This window comes from Rissa tridactyla, chromosome 11 (genome assembly GCF_028500815.1).
Source record: "Rissa tridactyla isolate bRisTri1 chromosome 11, bRisTri1.patW.cur.20221130, whole genome shotgun sequence".
Classification (NCBI taxonomy): Eukaryota; Metazoa; Chordata; class Aves; order Charadriiformes; family Laridae; genus Rissa; species Rissa tridactyla.
In genome coordinates this window covers 7,823,741-7,841,222 of record NC_071476.1, presented here as the reverse complement: position 1 = coordinate 7,841,222, position 17,482 = coordinate 7,823,741, and the positions used below count along the sequence as shown (strand labels likewise).

The window sequence follows — 17,482 nt, the reverse complement described above, 5'->3', positions numbered from 1 at the left end:
GCGGCGGCGGGGCTAGCGGTCCCTTTAAGGCAAGCACTGCGCGTCGGAGCGTGTGTGCGGTGTGTGCATGTGTGTCTATGTGTTTGTGTGTGTGTGTGTATGTGTGTGTGTGTGTGTGCGCCCGCCCCCGGCCCCTCCCCGGAGCTGCCAATCACCCGGCGGCCGCTTTGATGTCGGCAGCCCTTGGCCGCCGCGCCGCCGCGATCGCACACAGGCACCGGGCGCTCCGTGCCTTTGGCTGCCGCCGGCGCCCGCTGCTCCCAGCGAAACTTCCCGGGGCTCGGGGCTTGCGGGGGGGGGGGGCACGGGGGGCGGGGGGGGTGGGCTGTGGAGCCCCGGCATCCCGCGACGCCTGCCCGCAGCCTGCCGAGCCCCCCGCCAGCCGCCGGGGGAAGGGAGGGAGGGGGGGAAAGGAAAAGATTTAAGAAGGGGGAAAAAAAAAATTATAATTTTTTTTTTTAAATAAGGGAATTTGAAAAGGGGAAGCAAAGTTGACGGCAAAAAGAAAAAGTTTAAAAGTTAAAAAGGAAAGAGGAGAAAAAACTTTAAAAAGAAAAATTTCAGGAGGGAGTAAATTTGTTGGTTTTTTTCAAGAGGGAAAAAAAAATTTGAGCCAGGAAAAAAAAAAAAAAAAAGGATAATAATTGCGAAGGGCTTGATCCGGGCGGCGGAGAACAATACTCGCCGGGAAAGTTGCTGCGCGGCTCGGGAGGGAGCGGCGGGAGGAAAATGCCGCAGCTGGGCAGCGGCGGCGGGGACGACCTGGGGGCCACCGACGAGATGCTGGCCTTCAAGGACGAGGGCGAGCAGGAGGAGAAGATCCCGGAGAACGCCTTCACTGAGCGGGACCTGGCCGACCTCAAGTCCTCGCTGGTGAACGAGTCGGAGGGCAGCGGGAGCCCGGCCGCCGCCGCCGCCGCCGACCCCGAGGTGAGCCGGGGCCCCCCCCGCCGCCCCCGCCCGACCCCGCGCCCCCCGCCCCGCCACCCCCCGTTCTGCCTCTCTCTCTCCTCCCCATGCAGGCCATCAGGCGTGTGCAGGATCCGCAGAGGGTTTATCAGGACAAGCTCCCGGACCACATGGATGATGGTTAGTCCGCAGCGACCCCCTGTCTCTCTGTGTTTGTGTGTGTGTCCCCATCCCCGGTCCCCCTGCTTGCCTCCCCCGGCTCGCCCCGTCCAGCCAAGCGCTCGCCATCCCTGGGGTGGGTGAGCCCCCCGGTCCCTGAGCCCGCCACCCTGTAACCCCTGGGAGTAAGGGATGCCAGCTTGGCCACCACAGCCCTCCCTGGGAAAGCCGCTCCTGACAGCAGTGAGGCTTCCCAGTACACCTCCTGTGGGACCCCGCAGGCCCAGGGGACCCCAGCAACCCCCCAGCACCCTCCCCGAGGGGTATGGGACAAAAAGACTCTCAAAACATGCTGCGACCCCCTGAAAGGCAGAGGAATTGCCTGTCGTAAGGCGAATCTTGATGGGGAACTTTGATTTTAGCAGGTATGAAGCATCAGGATCCAGGGATGTATAAAGGATCCGCGTATTCTGGCTACCCCTTCCTCATGCTGTCAGACCCGTATCTGCCCAATGGATCCATGTCACCTCTGGTGAGTTCATCCTCTCCTTACGGAGAAGTTTCGTGGCCTCTCTCACTGCTGAAGTCTGTTGCAGGTGTCGCGCAGGCACCTACACATGCTTTTTTTTTCCTGACAAATTACATCCTCGTTTCTAAAATGGTTGTTCTGCCCAAGCCGAAGGCAGGAGGAGTGGGAAGGGGGAAAGATGCTCGGCAGCAAGCGCCTGCTTGGCTCCGAATTTGCTGGAGGAGCTTCTTTCCCAACCTCCCCATCTTCTAGGTTCGCCTTTCCTCTTCCAGCAATCAAAGGCTAATATCTCATGTAAGAATGGCCCTTCCTTTCTCTGGGTCACAGGCTTTGGAGACGAGCGGCTTCGGGTGTTTGTGTTCGGGGATATGTCCCACAGCTTAACTCGAGTTTGACGTTATCTGCTTGTAAAATGGCCAGGTTTGGGCCTGCCTTCGGTAGGGCTCTGTTGTGGATGGTGGCCCAGAAAGTGGATTTTATGCTTTTAAAATGGCAATAGAGGTTTTTAGGAAAAGGTTTTCATGCTGCTGGAGGACTATTCCCATCTTCTTCCTTTAAAGTTTTTCCCTCTCAGGTCAAATCAGCTTTAGTAATTCCGTTTATTCTAATGTTTGTAAATTTTGCCATCTGATTAATTAAACTAAAGGCTTCTCTACAAAAGCTGTCTTTTCCCATCACCATCTCTGTCAGAACTTCAGAAAATAATGTCACAGCGTTGCGATGGATAATCAGTGCTCGTGTCGCTCCTGAGGAGCCGGCATTGCTGCATTCATGTCAGAGGTTATTCTGCATTTACAGTTGGTAAATGAGAACAGAACATCCTTTGGTTTATTTCAGCTTTAGTTTTAAACCTGTAAAGGGACAAGGTTTGAAAGAATACATAACATGCTCCTTAATTTCACCCCTTTGTCACTAGAGGGGCAGGTTGTTAAACTGGCGTTATGAAAAATTGATGGATTGCAGGGTATGAAACTCCAGTTAAAGTGTGATAAAATACTATTAACTGGAATCACTGCGTGTCCTCCCACCCGACGCCGCTGGCCTGTGCGGCAGGAGGAGACGGGTCGCCGTCCCCTCTTCATGCCCCAGCACAGCCCTTCTCGGTCACACTGGGAGATGATTTTTCCCTGGTACAGGCTACTGTAACCTTGCTGAAGTTGCTGTGCAGGTATTTAGGATCCGTCCCTAAATTTTGAAGTCTTCCTTCAGTTTACAGCAAGAAAAGCTGTGTTTGCAAGGCAGGGCCAACGTGCATTTGTTGTAATTGAATAAGCATTCCTTCTGTTGCTTCCCACCTTGTGTCGCTTCCTCCAGGTCCCAGGTATCCCCCTCGCCCCTCTAAAATATCAAGTTGCTCTCTTCTTGATACATTTTAAATGATGATACTAAATATATCTTACTTAAATGCATTTAGTTTGCTCCCTGGTATAGAATCTGGCCAAATTCAGAGTTATGTTAGCCCAGCAACTATGTGCTGTAGTAGACTACTTCTTTTAATCTTAAACCCTTAGTAGATGGGCAACAAAGTGCGATAGCCTATTTATTAGCAATTAAGCTAAAAAGTAGATTGTGGTTTGTGAATCGCCTTTCCCCTTGATAATGCAGTGAAAACCCCAGAGGTTACTGTCGGAGCAGCAGACAGGAGTAAGTAAGAGTGTGCAGAACTCGAAGGGGAGAAAACTGAGTCGCAGAGAGGGAACCATCCCGTCCCCTCAAGAGCCACAGAAATCACCCGCTGCCCTGGCCCCTTTACTTAGGCCTGGTCGCGTCCTGCGGCGTTTTGTGTGGTGTGATTTAAAAAGCTGATTTGGTGTTTTCAGCTAAAAATCTGTTACCGAACAGGCAGGGGAAGATTTCTTCCTCAGATCAAGGCTGGTCTTTTGGTTTTTCGACTTGGTACAATAGCTATTCCGATATATCTTTCTGGGCAGTTCTGTCTTGTATTTATGTTGACTGTGCAAAGGTTATCATAGTAAATTATGTATTGCTCTCATATAGACTTATTGCTGCTGTGTATATTGCATGAAGCGCGGGCTATAATCTGGTGGCTGCTTCCAATAATTGAGGAGGTCAGATCTGTGACCGAAGATTGCAGATACTTAACCATCCATAAAAGTGTGTTTAATTAACACTTTAGCGCAAGTAGAGTCGGGGAGGAGGGTTGTGTGAGTGAATGGGATTACATATCGCAGTCATGCGGGCATTTGGTAGTGGAGATTATATTTTGGTTAATGGGGCTTCCTGGAAATGGTTGTTTGCAGCTAGGATTAATTTCAGAATCTTCAAAAAATAAAAATGAAAACATTTAACCCAGGAGGACTTTGGCAAACTGGCCGGGCTTTACATTTTACTGATTGAAAAGTATAATACAGGTCCCTGAAAGACGCAGGGCGGCCGGCGCTGAGGCTGCGGGTTGAACCCCCGCCCTGCGACGCACCATAAAACCACATTTTTTTTTTTTCTGCGGGCTCCCTCCGAACCCCGGCAGGGTGCTGCGAGCGGCGCCGGAGCCAGCCCGGAGTGTCCGCCTGGGTGGGTGTGTCGCTACCGGCATTACCGACCTGCTGTTTTCCTTTTTTTTCTCTCTTATTTTTCTCAGCAGCATCACTTCTGCTTTGTTTCCCTCAAGGTGATTGGAGCCCGCTAACTGTTACGCTGCTCACCCCAGCATCCTGCCCGCATCTCCCCAGCCAAAATTGGCCCTTTTTACCAAAACACACCCACTTGTGTTATTTACATGCTCTGGTGTCGCTCCTGAGTGATGCATGGAACGTGTCCGGGTACCTGACATCAGCAGCGACACCCAGCCCAGCTGCTGTCCCAGCGAGGTGGCAAGAGCCACCCTGCAGCCCTTGCCTGAGTGGGCCACCTTTGCTGTAGGTGGTAAAGGCCAGTTTGGGGCAGTTGAGCCGGAATGACGCTGTTTTGAGCACGCACAAGTAGCCTGGACTGGCAGGAGAGTTATCAAAGAGAGAAAGGAGGACCAGGGGGTAACCAGGGTGTGCAGGTGAAGGGGCTCCTGGAGCTGGGGACAAGGCTGAGCCTGGGTGTCCCCTGGTTTGGGAGCGTGCTGTGAACCCCCCTCAGCTGGCCGGGATGGGGAGGGCACCTTCCGGCTCAAGCGTGTTAAGAGCATCTCAGCGCAGGCTCCGAAGATTCCAAAATCTCAGAATTTTGCAAGGCACCAGGAGAACCGTTTCTCGCCCGGTGTCGCATCCATAGTGGTACATGACTCTGCCAACTCTTGCCAAGTCCAGCTTTTCCTAGACTGCGATATATAGGATTTGCCGGTTAAAAATCTGCAAGAAACTTCCAAAGAATATTAGCAAGTTGAGGAACTGTATTTCTAAATGAAATATAAAATCATAAAACTATATCCTTTTTTAAATAGTACAAATGACTTTAAATCAAATTAAGCTACATCCTTAGTAAGAACATCAGCCTTTTAGGTGGTTACAAACATTAGAGGTCAGACATGGTCAAACATGTTAACACTTTGATCAGATTAAAATATTTTTCTTGCTACAGTTGTATAATTGAGTTTAGACCCGAGGGGGTTTTCTGAACATTGTTATATCTTGTACTATGTGGTAGTTAAATGGTAGAAGGAGCGCTTATAAGTTCCTTTAAGTTCCTTTTGTAAATAGGTTTATAAAATAGGGGAATGAGCCGTGCTGTCCCGTATGTAGGGCACAAGCTCTGGTCGGTGGGAGAGCTCTCAGGGGGGCACCTCTGTTGGGTGTAGTGAGCGTGTGAGGTGTGTGAAGGCAGAAGTAAAATGTCTTATTTATAAAGCTGGACTTTCTCTGTGTGAGAAACAGAGGTCCAAGGGCCTCTATTTCTTCAGAAAACAGACGCTACCTAATTTTCTTAATTATTAAGTTGTCTAACCAGAGCTCATGGAGGAGCAGAGGGATGGTGGGACCTTCCTGAGCTCTGCACATCTACAGTCCCCAAAAGAGATGGCAGGACTGGGAAATCATGCTGATGTTGAGAGCCAGCTCTCTGTGGTCCGCCAGGCGCCTGGAGCTCGGTTCCCTTGCAGTGGGTTTGAAATGTCCCCTTGGGCAGGGCAAGATGAAAGTGCAGTTACTGCTGGCCTGGGGCCACAAGTCCCAAACCTCTATCATGAGGTCAAAAAAGTCCTGCTGGCCTTGGCCGGACAGAAGCTCAGGGAGCATCAGCTGGGCCCTGGGATGCGGATACTCCTGCTGCAGCCCCTTCCCCCAGGGCTGCTCCATCCCTCAGTGGGGGGCGACTCTTGCCCCCCCAGCAGTTGGCGGAAGGAAATCTGCAGCTCAGCTGCTGTTGTGGAGAAGCCTTTCTGTCCTAGCTTGTGCTGTCGGGGCAATAGTTTAGTATTGCTTTTTCCTGTGTCGAGTTCTGAGCCTCTTAAAACCAGTGGGAAAACTCCCTGGAGTCGCCTTGTGATGGGGATCTGTCGCCGCTGCATCCCTCGCCAGATGTTGTGTGCAGGGAGGGAGGGCAGCTGCAAACACCCACCAGCTCCGCGCGTTCCCGGCAGCGCCTGCTGCTGCGGGAGGGAAACATCACCAACAGCATCCCAGCCAGGTTCCCTGGCAGCAGGGCTTGTGCCACAGGACCTCACCGGGACGCTGCTCTGTCCCCGTAAATTGCTATATTCCTGGCAGAAAGCGCTAGGAGTGCGGTGGCTGCTGATGGGCGTCCTGGCAGACAGACATGAGTAATTTGTTCCCTCCTGACCGGAGCGAATCCACTTCTTCCGGCTCTTCTACCTGGCTTGAAAGGGGATAATGGTGAAAATAATTTTTTTTTATATGAAAGCATAATGTCGGATAGGTGGATGTACCAAGGCACAGGGCTTCCGAGGTCATTTATTGCATGTCTGATTCAGCCTTGGTTCCCCCCAAGGAAAATTCTTGTCTTAATTTCTGAGTTCATATCACACCCTCAATTTTGAAGCAGAACTTCCCTTTGAAATAAATTAGAGAGTTCTGCTTAAGAAGCAGTGACATGATACAGCACTGCCTGTGTGTGGTCTAATATAACCTTATTTTTAAAATTGTTTGGAACGAAAAAAAGAGAAAGAAAAATGTCACAGGGAAACAAAAGCAAGCTTTATGTAAATCCGTGCATGTGAATAAGCGCGCACGTGATTCAGACGGTTCAACAATATCTGCACTCCCACTGGGATTCCTTCGCAGGCTACCCTGGAACTGGCTTCCCAGGCATGGGATGCTTTGTCGGTGGGGAGCTGCTATGAGATCATGTATGGTAAAGGCACCGTTCCTGCAAGCTTCCAACTGTTGCTGTTTGTGAAATGTTAGTAGCTCAACCGGTTGAGAATTGGGAGAGAAAAGCGAAAACCTAACATCAGCCCGAGCTCCCAGAGCTCATCCATGTTAATGATTAATACTTTTGAAATTTTAACTGTGAAGAACAAAGTGATTTGGGGGTTAGCGGCGCACGACGTGTCCAAGATGAAAGAACAGAGCTGGTCTGGCATCTAAAGCTTTAACTGAGAGAAGGGGGGAGCGGTGGGAGGGCAGCGAGGAGCTCTGCGGCTTATGGTCCCTCTCCTGCCATAAGTCTACAGGCACCATTAAATTCCTGCGTTTGGGTGGAAACTCTGACAAATCTGTACAGTCGGGTGTACTGGCTTTTGCTTTTCTGAGGTACCTGCTCAAGTAACCACGCATGTGCTCCTGTGACTAAACAGACACAGCCAACTCCCTAGGGATGACTCTCTTGACTGCTCTCATAGATCATCTGTGAGGGGCCAGATCCTAATCGCAGGCTGAATCCCTCTCTATCTCTAGCGTGATCTGCAAGTGAAGCAGGTTTTGAGGATACGGGTGGTGTGAGCTGCACACCTGAGATTGCAATCTGGTCCGGACTGTGTGTGTCTGGGTGTACATGACACGATGGTTATTGGTAGAGCACAGTCAAGAGCTGAGAAATATCAACAGTTTTGAGGAAACATCTACAGCTTGCCATTAATTTCACACCCGCAGTTCTTTGATGGCCCTTTGGCCATGAGTGATTCAGCAAGACTGAATTTAGTCTTCGTTTCATACGGGTTGGCCTTTGAGCCCCCTCGCTAGTTCACCGTAGAGAAGGTGAAGGAAGGACCTGTGCATCTGTGAGCATCGTGTGTGCTCACGGGGAGGCTGTGCCGGACAGGATGGGTTTGGGTGAACAGCCATCGAGCACATGCTGCCATTCAGTTACTAAAATCTCCCGCACCATATGCGAGTCACAGATTTCCCAAGAAATCCTCAAGGATTGTCTTCTCCCATCTGTTGCATTGATTTGAAGAGGGACTTGATGGCAGACATCCCCAGCACTGTCCTCTTGGAGAGAGCACTGCCGCCGTGGGGGCTTCTCTCCATCCCACCCCTGCGAGGCTTTGGGCTGTCTGCAGCCAGCATGTAACGCCTCTCCTTTCCATTGCTGCTCATGTCCTCAGGTTCCCAGGCCTCTGCCGCTCCAGCTCACCCCTCTTGGTGCCAGGAGATGGCTTACATCAGCATCTTTCCCAGCCTGATGTATATATGCTCTTACCTCATCATTTACCAATGGTGGGTGGAGGGCACGGAAATCGGAGAGTAGGTACAAGTTGGTTCCTGAGCTATTTGCAGAGCCACTGCGTCGGGGAAAACTTCTCAGCCTGACCAAATCCCAGCTTGATGCCAGGCTGGGACATGTGAGTCCCCCCCACAGGCTCCTTCATGTGCCTCTCTTTAAAAAATCTCTCTTTAAAAAATAGGCTATAACATGATACTTGGTCATTAATCTCTGTGTCTGGAGGAGGAAACAAAGGTTTGGTAGGACGACGGGTGACTCAAAGGGTTGGTAACAGGATACGGAGCTGGTCATCTCCTAGTTTCCAGTTTTAATCCAACTGAATCAGTAAAGACCGATGGCCTGTTTTGTCTGCTGGCTTGTGTGTCGGTCTGTCTGGGAGGGCACAGCCCCCTCCAGACCCCGGGCAGGGCCAGCGTCTCATGGCGTGAATGATGAGGTGTCCTGGGAACCTGCAACGTCTGTACCAGGCCCTCTGCGAGTGTCAGCCCAGGTCTCGGTTCTCCCCGTGGGGCTGCAGGTTCAGCACATGCTGCTGGCTCACAAACCCACCTACTTCATTTCTTAAAAGAAGTGATTGCAACATCACGTGCCTCCCAGTCTTGATTACGGCAGGATCTTTTTCTTGGTACCCTCCCAATGACCTTGGACAAAGAGCTCTCACCTTCACCTTCTTACGGAGCCAACTTGTCACTGCTCTGTCCTGTGACCCTTTCTCTGATTTTTGCCTTTGGGTCTTTGATTTATGACCATTCCCAAAGTTATGCAGGACTATTCCACCACAGCTGCCTCTGTGAGGTGGTTTCACGGAGCCAGTGGGACATTTGGTCAATCCTGAGCATGAGGAGGGTTAGCAGAAGTAGCGGTACCCATCCTGAGCATCCCCCTGGCTGGAGGCGCTGGGCGAGAGGTCACCAAAGTGGCTTTAAACCACAGCTCCTCTCCTGTCCGCTGCTTCTGTGCTAAACACAGCTCAGCTGCAACGAGAAGAATCTGGTTCATTGTGTTTCACGGGGTCCCAAAATTAGTATTTTGTTAAAGAACACAATAAACTCAACAATGCTGTGGTAAGTTTTCGAAACCAAAGTAAAGCTGGATACTAGAATCTAGAGCACTTTTCCCCTCCGGTTATAACAACTTTACATTTGATTAAATGATAGGCAAAAAAAGTCTCAACAGTATCTCCTTTGTTCCATTGAGAATCTGGAACTATAATATCTGCCTTGAAGAGCTATGCAGTAATCATGGACTGACCAAAAAAAAAGCCTTTTTTTTTGTTTTTTTGGGTTTTTTTAAGTGATTCAACTTGTACGCGGTATGTTGAATTTGTTTTCTGCTGTGGTTTGCTCTGAGGAATAGCACACGCGAGCGTAAACAGAGGTTCTCCTCTGATGGGACTCAGACAAAAGCAAAATGTGAAAGCCCAGGATTGTAAAGTATGTTTGACTCAGCACGAGGGGGATGCAATTATAAACACGCTTGTTGAAGAAGTGCTGGGGAGATTCTCTTCCCAGCAAAATGCTCAGAAAGGGTCAGAAATGTGGGATTTTTATTCCAACGCTGAGGAGATGGCAGTGCAGAGATTGCTTTTGTCTTTAGGAAATAAAGCATCGTAAGATCTACCACATGAAAATGGGTTTTTCTTAGCACAGAGAGGCTGATGAGTTGGTTCTTGTTACGTGCCGCTGCCCTGGAATTAGTGGTGCAGGAGTGGAGATAGCGAGGAGGAGTCATTGTCTTCTACAAACCTGGCTTTGTATGACTTTGCCCTAAAAGAAGAAAAGACGACTCTACCGGGGGAGACCGTGCACAACCCCTGACGCCAGCATAGCCCGGCTCGGAAGTTGGCCTTTGAGCTTTGGCTTCCTGCCATGGCGTGTGCCCGCTGTGGCATTGCCAGCTTTGACATCCCACCGTCCAAAGGGACATGCGGATTCACAAACCGAAGTGACGTTTTGCGGGATCACATCATGCCATGCTGAGTGTTCCTTTGGGACAGCCAGTGCTGTCACATAGGGCAAATTAAAATATGCAGATGAGCCCTAAATCCGAAACAGAAGCAACAATATAAAATAAGAAATAAAATTAAAAAAAAAAAAAAAAACAACCCACCCAAACCTTTTTGTTTAACTTTCTCTGATACAAAGCAATTTCTCCCGGACTGTACACCATATGAAACACATTATAAATGCTCTTGTAAAATCCACATCATTATACCACATGAAAGGCTGGGTCCTAAAAATAGCCATTCAGAGAGGATGCAGGCTAGTAGCAATTTCGGTGATCGTGAAATAGTTGTGTTGACATCTCTATGCATGCACACCCACAGAAAGCTTTGACTTTTGAATATTCTTAGCAACATTTGTTGCTTTATGGAATTTTCCACGTTCTGGTCCTATGAATAGTCTCTTAACCTGGGGTCTTCCTTTCTCATCTTATCCCTGGGGGGATAAGATGAGATGATTGGGGTTTTCAAACCCCAATTTTATTGAGAAAATGGCTAATATTTTTATTTTACATGAAACTTTCTCCTTGCTATCAGTTTGACACTGGTTGTCGGTGTCAGTTGTATTTCCCTTTTTTCCTATCAACGGAAATATTTTCTTTTCCTTTCAGTAGACACACACATCCCTGATATTTGTGGGGTTAACTGTTGAAATATAAACCTAGAGCTTTAGTTGATAATGTGAGGAGCTGCCACAGCTGCCCGGCCTTTGTATCTGCTGTAATATTCAAAGGCAAGTTAAATGAAATCTGCAGTAATTACCCAGTAATGTATCCACAACAAAAATGTGCTTCCTCGTCCCAGCGATCAGAACGTTTTGTTTGGAAATATGAAAGGATGCAGCCTCCTGGCTGGAGTGTGTTTGCAGCAAAGCCTTGGCTGGGATGAAGTGCCGTAGCTCTGGGACACACAACACGGTCCTGCCAACTGATACCGCCTCCGATCTTTTTGAAGAGCTCATCAGATTTGATTTTATTGCTGTTGTGTTTTGGTTTTAGCTTGTTATTTGTTTGAAAGCATTACTATAGGGATCATTTTCTGCAAAAGCATTTGAATCTCCAGTGCTGATCTCTTGTTTGCGTTTTTCTTTTACAAGGAGAGATGGGGATGTGGAGACATACACCTCCAGACACCGGGCTGTCTGAAGGTTGTGGTTTAAGCCCATCTAGGATTTTAAGTGTGTGGCCCCTCTAAAGCCAGTTGGAAACAGTCTGTTTCCTCAAAAGAAGTTCACTTTTGGAATTGGAGCAAAATCTTTGGAGATAGCAAATGAAATAAGAGGGTGTTGAAGAAAATGACATTGCTTCTTAAATAGCTGGCATGAAAATCATTAAGGCTGGCGTTTCATTCAAATCAGATGTAGCTGTGGTTGTCATGGGGCAGGACACAAACTCTTCCAGCGATGCAACCCAGGGCGATTCACTGCCGGAGCTACAGTCGTTCTCCAGCTGGTTTTAACTGAAAGAGCAGCTCTTGTCCCTTGTCCAGCTTTGGAGTCCTTTGCCAATGAAACAGGCTCTCAGGTTTTCAGATCGATCAGTTGAATTCTTGCAGGCTGTTGGCAACTTTGAAGAATCAAATGCTGTAAAATGACATCACGGAAATGTGTTTGCTGTTGCTAATTTAGCCCCCCCAAAACAGCTGCTCAGGGGGACACGGGAACACCTTGACAAAATGATAATTTTATCTAAACCTCTTAGAGTTTAAATATATTTCCTTGTCCTGGTTTGAACGCTTCTGGCTTGAAGTTAACATCATGTCTAAATCCTTTTGTGTTTTCCATACTTTATTTGATGGCTGAAACCAGGGTTATATCTAGTAATGTAAGTTTTTTACATTCTGGTGAAGTCTTGTGCTTTTCCTGCCAGGAGCAGAATTCAGGTAAAAACACTAAATATTTGCTGTCTGGGACTTGTGTCAGCACTTGAACACAAGAGTTGTTGTAGAGAAAATTTAATTTCTTCGCACTAGAGGACAGAAAACTACTTAATGTGTCAGTGCCAGTTGCTGGGTTATTGTCATTTACTGGAAATAGTATATAACTAGGTGCGTACATTTAAACTGTGCAACATGAAATGTTTGCAAATTATAATATACTATTTGTACTGGTGTAGTACGTGGATCCGCATATACGTGCATAGTGAGGGATGAGGCAGGCTGCAGTGAATCCCTGAAAGATCATCTCCAGTGTCCAAAAGCATCGCTTTTTGTCCAAATTTTCTTGTAAAACCCAGTGCGGGGGTGGACGTCTGTCTGCGGGGCGGGTGTGTGGCTCTTTGCCCTGGGTGGGAGCTGCCTCTCTCCTGCCTGCGCCCTGTTTGATACGGAGCCGAGCGCTCCCCTTCCCCGAGAGCACCAGGTGCCGTGTCAGACGCGTGTAAATAGCCAAATAAACAGACATTAGTTACACCAGTTGTTTATGTGTTAACACAGGATGTTCTCAAAATCAGGTAAGAAGTGAGGCATGTTACCAAGTTTTATAGCAGAGGAACCGGATAGTCTTGTAACTGCCGTGCACGGCTGCGGCGGAGGAAGCGCGGTTTTATCCTAGCTCCCAGTCCCCCAGGAGCTTGTTTTTCCGTGACTCAGTTTCCCCCAGGAGCGTTTTGAAGCTTTATCGTTTCATGTGTAAGCGATGTTTGCAGAGCACTGCAGGGAAAGCCACCTCGATACTGCAAAAAACCCATAAAATCCAACAGGGGCTGCTGCAAGAGGGGATGTTTCAGAAACGATCAGAGAAGGACTAGCCAAAAAAAGTAAGCTGTGCTGCTTATTAGACCATTTACTTCAAGATATTAAACAAATTGCAATTTCATAATCTTTTAGCAAGCTGCAGGTGGCCCTAAAACCACAACTCCTTCAAGGCGGTTGGCATCTTTTCTTGCTTTAAAAACAAATCGCTTTTTCAGCCTAAATGGTAATTTCATAGCGTGGCGTTAGTAGGATGGGAACGATGCCTGGATGGTCCAGCATGTTGTCTCAAACACACATGCCGTACAAATCCGTGCTATTAAACTGAGGACAAAATGTCATTTCTTATTTACCCGCTTGTAATACGTTGATGAGAACAACCTCCAGGATTGCACGGCGTAGTTTTTCGACACACGTACCAAACCCCTGGATGCATAATTCAAATTCCTTGTCATGAAGAATGAGTCTATTTATCTTGGAACCTTTTTTACTTAAACAGTAATCTCTAGGAAATCATTTGTTAACAGTAGTTAGCTGCCAGTTTGTCAGTTAATGGCTTGAGGCAAAGTCAGAAGTGAGTGAAATCTTTTCCAAGGAGATGCTGCTGTCGCATGTGGTGCAGAAAGGTTTATAACAGCAAGCATTAGAGGAGACGGTCAGATAAGTTCAGTCCAATTTTTAGAAACATGAGGAAACTCAGCACAGTGGGGTAGAGACGGCCGTTTTGCTAGAGCATCCATTTGTGAAATATTAAAGCCATCAGTCGTGCGCATGTCAACTTCTAAGCCTAAGTTTTCCTTACTGGAGGCTCCAGGTGTGAGCCTGTGGAGGCCAAAACCACATGCGTTCGCGGTGGCTGGGGCTCTGCCTTGCATCCTGGGCATCTCTGCACTCCAGGTATCTGCACCCCAGGCATCTCTGCATCCAGAGCACCCCGGGTATCTCTGTGTCCTAGGCATCTCTGCACCCTGGGCATCTCTGCATCCCGGTCATGCCAGGCATCTCTGCTCTCTGGCCATCTCTGCACCCTGGCTATCTCCGCATCACAGGTATCTCTGCATCCCTGCATCCCAGGCATCTCTGCATCCCAGATGCGGGGGCAGCCGGGTGGGAGAGCCGGGGCACAGCCCCCCCCAGCTCAGCCAAGGTGCCGTGGGATGTCTGCCAGGGCAGCAGAGTCCTCCAGCTCTCAGACGTTATCATTTCTCTATAAAAGTCTAGCAGCAAGTTTCAGTTAGGTAATGAGAGTTATCTGATTTCTCTTTAATCTGAGCAGCATCGCTACAGCACGATAACTTCGAATTGGTGTTTATTTCGCGCTCGGTGCTGCAGGGAGAAAAGTGGCGAGAACGGGTGAAAATTGACTGGAAAAGGAGCTGAGAAAAGTTGTCCTAGCCTACACCAAATGCCTCTTTCTTGCAGCAGGAGCGGGTGAGAAATAACTGCCCCGAGTAGAAGCTCTCCCATGAAGCCGCAAAATCCAGGCGAAGTAAATACCACTTCCCTGCAGCATTATCTCCCACTCTGTGCTGTCTACCCACAGAGGATGGTAGGGTGTAGGAACTGGCAGGGGATTAATGGCAGCCTGGTTCATAAAAAACTCTGCTGCCAGAAGGACGTGGGACCCAGACAGAAGTAAAGAGGGGCTGGTTCTCTCTGCAGATGCCCCCAAGTGCTATTTGTCTGAGAGCAGATTTTCCCACAGATCTTTGGCCTTCATATTATTTGAAGAACCCCCTCTGCAGCTGCAATCCTTCCCTCCCCCGAGGGAAAAACAGGGTGGTAACTTTGTGAACTGAATGGTGTGGAGGTTTAGGAGTACTGCCATGGGAGGGGAAGATTTGGCTCATTAGCGTGGAACATTGTGTTGCCAGGAACAGAGTTTTGGGGCAGAACTAATAACATGGAAGCAGATGCAGTCAGCTTTTATTAAACTGGTTTGTAGATGACTTTAAATAGGCAACAGTTGTATCTGGGGCTCTCCTTGCAAGAGGCAGTGTGGCAGACCTCAGCAGCCGAGCCTGGCTTAGATGCTGGCTAACAAGTACAGAGAAGCCAGCCGAATCTCTGGATGTAAGGAAACATTTCTCCCAAACGTATTTAACAAAAAAAAAAAACCAAGAAGAGACTTTGTGGTTCTGTTATATTCTTTAAACTCTTACAGTCCACACAGCTCACTTGGAGCAAGGAAGAGCTGTGGAGTCATAGAGTTTATAGTCTGAAGGACCCAACATTGTATCACCTCCTCTTTGTCATGGTGTGTCATCTCCTCTATGCTGTGGACTCCTGAATTTCACTCAATTACCCCAATAGCTGGATGTACCATTAACTGCTTGACAGTGCGTTACAGGTAGGGATGGATAAATTCATCTCCAAGCCAAGTTTTGCAGCGCTTCCCCCTTGAACCACCCTTTCCGTAGCACTAATTAACTCCGTAATGCTTATCTGCATCGGTGATGGTTGGATGCCATTTCCTGACACATAGCATTCCACGGCCACCAGTAACGATGGGTTGAACTCGCTCTTACCCAACTTGCCTTACCCAAGTAGACAGGTTGGAGTGACCATCAGCCAAATACAAATTGCCCTTCTCAGCTGGCTACCAGAAAATCAAGAAAGGCCATTGATACCTCCGAAAAGTCACCACAACGACCGACCATCCATCCATCCATCCATCCATCCATCCATCCATCCATCCATGCCTCTGCCAGACCTAGCAATGACTGTTGCTGTGTGTCCTTGTGATGTCCTTCTGGTCCTTCACTACCTCCCTGCAGCCTGGACGAACCATCCGGCTTTCATGAGGGTGCCAGGAATGATCAGCCTCCCACCAACGCAACTGAGCCCGCAGAACTCTGTAGAGATGCCCATTGGATTTCTGACTTCTCCACAGAAGTCCGTAAGTGTCACCTCCTTCCACACCAACTCCAGCCACCATTTCACAGAGCAGAGTCCAGAAAACTCCTTGCTCTGCCCTGCGCATCCGGGAGCATCCTGGCATCCGCACCAGGTCCTCATTGATGTGCTCCTCGCAGCCTCGTCATCCCGGGCTGGCTGAACGAGGCAGGGAGAATCCCATTTGAATGCTGTACTCCAGCCTACCTTTGTTGTGCAATACTTTTTTCTCAGGCAGTTTCTAATCTAGAGATTTTCTGGGATCTGTGCATGGCATGAAGGGAAGTCTCCTCATCACCTCGGGTTCTGTCTTTCAGTACCAAGTGTTTAAGACATAATTCTAGGCGTCCAGGGCTTGCTTTCTCTTTGTGTCTCCTTTGCTGTTGCTTTCATTTACTAACATGTTGAACTTCAAAGTCTATTCTTTCTCCTTCCTAATTTTTATGGAAAAAATGGTCTGAACCCTATTTGCATTTCCTCCCTGAGGATACTGGCAATCCTTAATCCTATATATTAAAGAATCTCAGTTTTCCCAGCAGCCTTTTATTCTGGGACTACTCTTCCACTCTGTTTTCTCCTTGAAATTCTCTCCCGTGGTTCAAAATTGCTCTTCACGGTGCCCCTGACCACTGTCACTTTCTGTTATGAGCCATTTGCACAGACGTTTGATCACTTTTAAGTCCTTTTGCCTTCCCACCCTGTCCGTTGCAGGTAATTTGTTGAGGTTTCATGCCCGTGGCCGTAGGTGTGTGTTTACCCTTGGTGGTGGCATCTCAGGGCCATGTGCTCCGCAACCCACCAATCTCCAGGGACCTGCCAGAGTAACTATTGTTAGAGCCAAGAGATAGCAGGGTGAAAGCCATACAGCCCTAGTTTATTAGGGTAATTTTAATTTTATTAGGGTGATGGGCTCCATATTCTGGTCGAGCCTGCTGGCGTTTACCTGCTTGAGAGGCGATTGCCATGCTCCCCCGACTGCACTGCAGGGTGGCACCAGGGGGACCATGCCTGCTTATCCCTTGTCCCTTTCCCTGCTTTCTGTGGCGATTCCCCCTCTCGGGAGCTGTGGGAAGTAAGTAGGGTGCCGGCTGGGCTGTCCATGCGGATCCAGGGATTTAGATCACGCAAACCCCGGTATTGTCTCCTACAAGTCATTCTCAGCGATGTGCTCGGGTAATTAGCATGTGCATAAACACTTTGTAATCTTGTGATCATGGCTTGCAGATTAGCTCTTTTGCCAGCTTTGCGATTTCTTTGCCAGTTTTAGTTTTAATTGCAAATCCATTACTGCCAGCTCCCTTGCATATTGTAGCAATAGGCAAATTAAAACACTTGGACACAGTTGGGCGGGTTTCAGTTAAGAAATTAATTGTTACTGCCAACCAGTGCTTTTTAATGTGAGGGTGGCATTTGAGCTTGTTTTTGAGGGCATAATCTCTGAGACTTTCTTTTTTCCCTTCTCCTCCCCCCTCCCCAGACTGCGTTGCCCTTGTTGAGCAGCTCCACAGATGGCATGAAGCAAACGCTCGCCTCTTTGATCTCCTAGGCAAGAAATTTGGAAGTCGTTCTGAATTTATGAGAATCCCGTCTGAAATAAATCTGTCTGCGCGCGGGGCCACGCTAAGTCAACCCAGAGCTGCAGGCAGGGCTCACCTGCACCTCCCGGGGAAGCACAGGATTACATCCCATAAGAGCATCGTGTGATGCTCTAGCGATAAAGAGAAACT

At 48.6% G+C, this 17,482-nt stretch overlaps 1 protein-coding gene across 8 annotated transcripts in view; it reads left to right on the top strand.

Annotated features, from left to right (window-relative positions):
• Positions 1-420: 420 nt before the first annotated feature.
• The window catches only part of TCF7 (transcription factor 7), a 75,824-nt gene continuing 58,762 nt past the window's right edge, over positions 421-17,482 (top strand). For 6 of the 8 annotated variants that reach the window (XM_054216895.1, XM_054216900.1, XM_054216892.1 and 3 more), the window contains exons 1-3: positions 421-930; positions 1,023-1,089; positions 1,491-1,600. In XM_054216895.1, the coding sequence (XP_054072870.1) occupies positions 730-930; positions 1,023-1,089; positions 1,491-1,600 (378 nt within the window). In that variant the 5' untranslated portion in view covers positions 421-729. The remainder of the gene's footprint in view (positions 931-1,022; positions 1,090-1,490; positions 1,601-17,482) is intronic. The other 2 variants (XM_054216896.1, XM_054216893.1) reach the window with 1 other exon arrangement.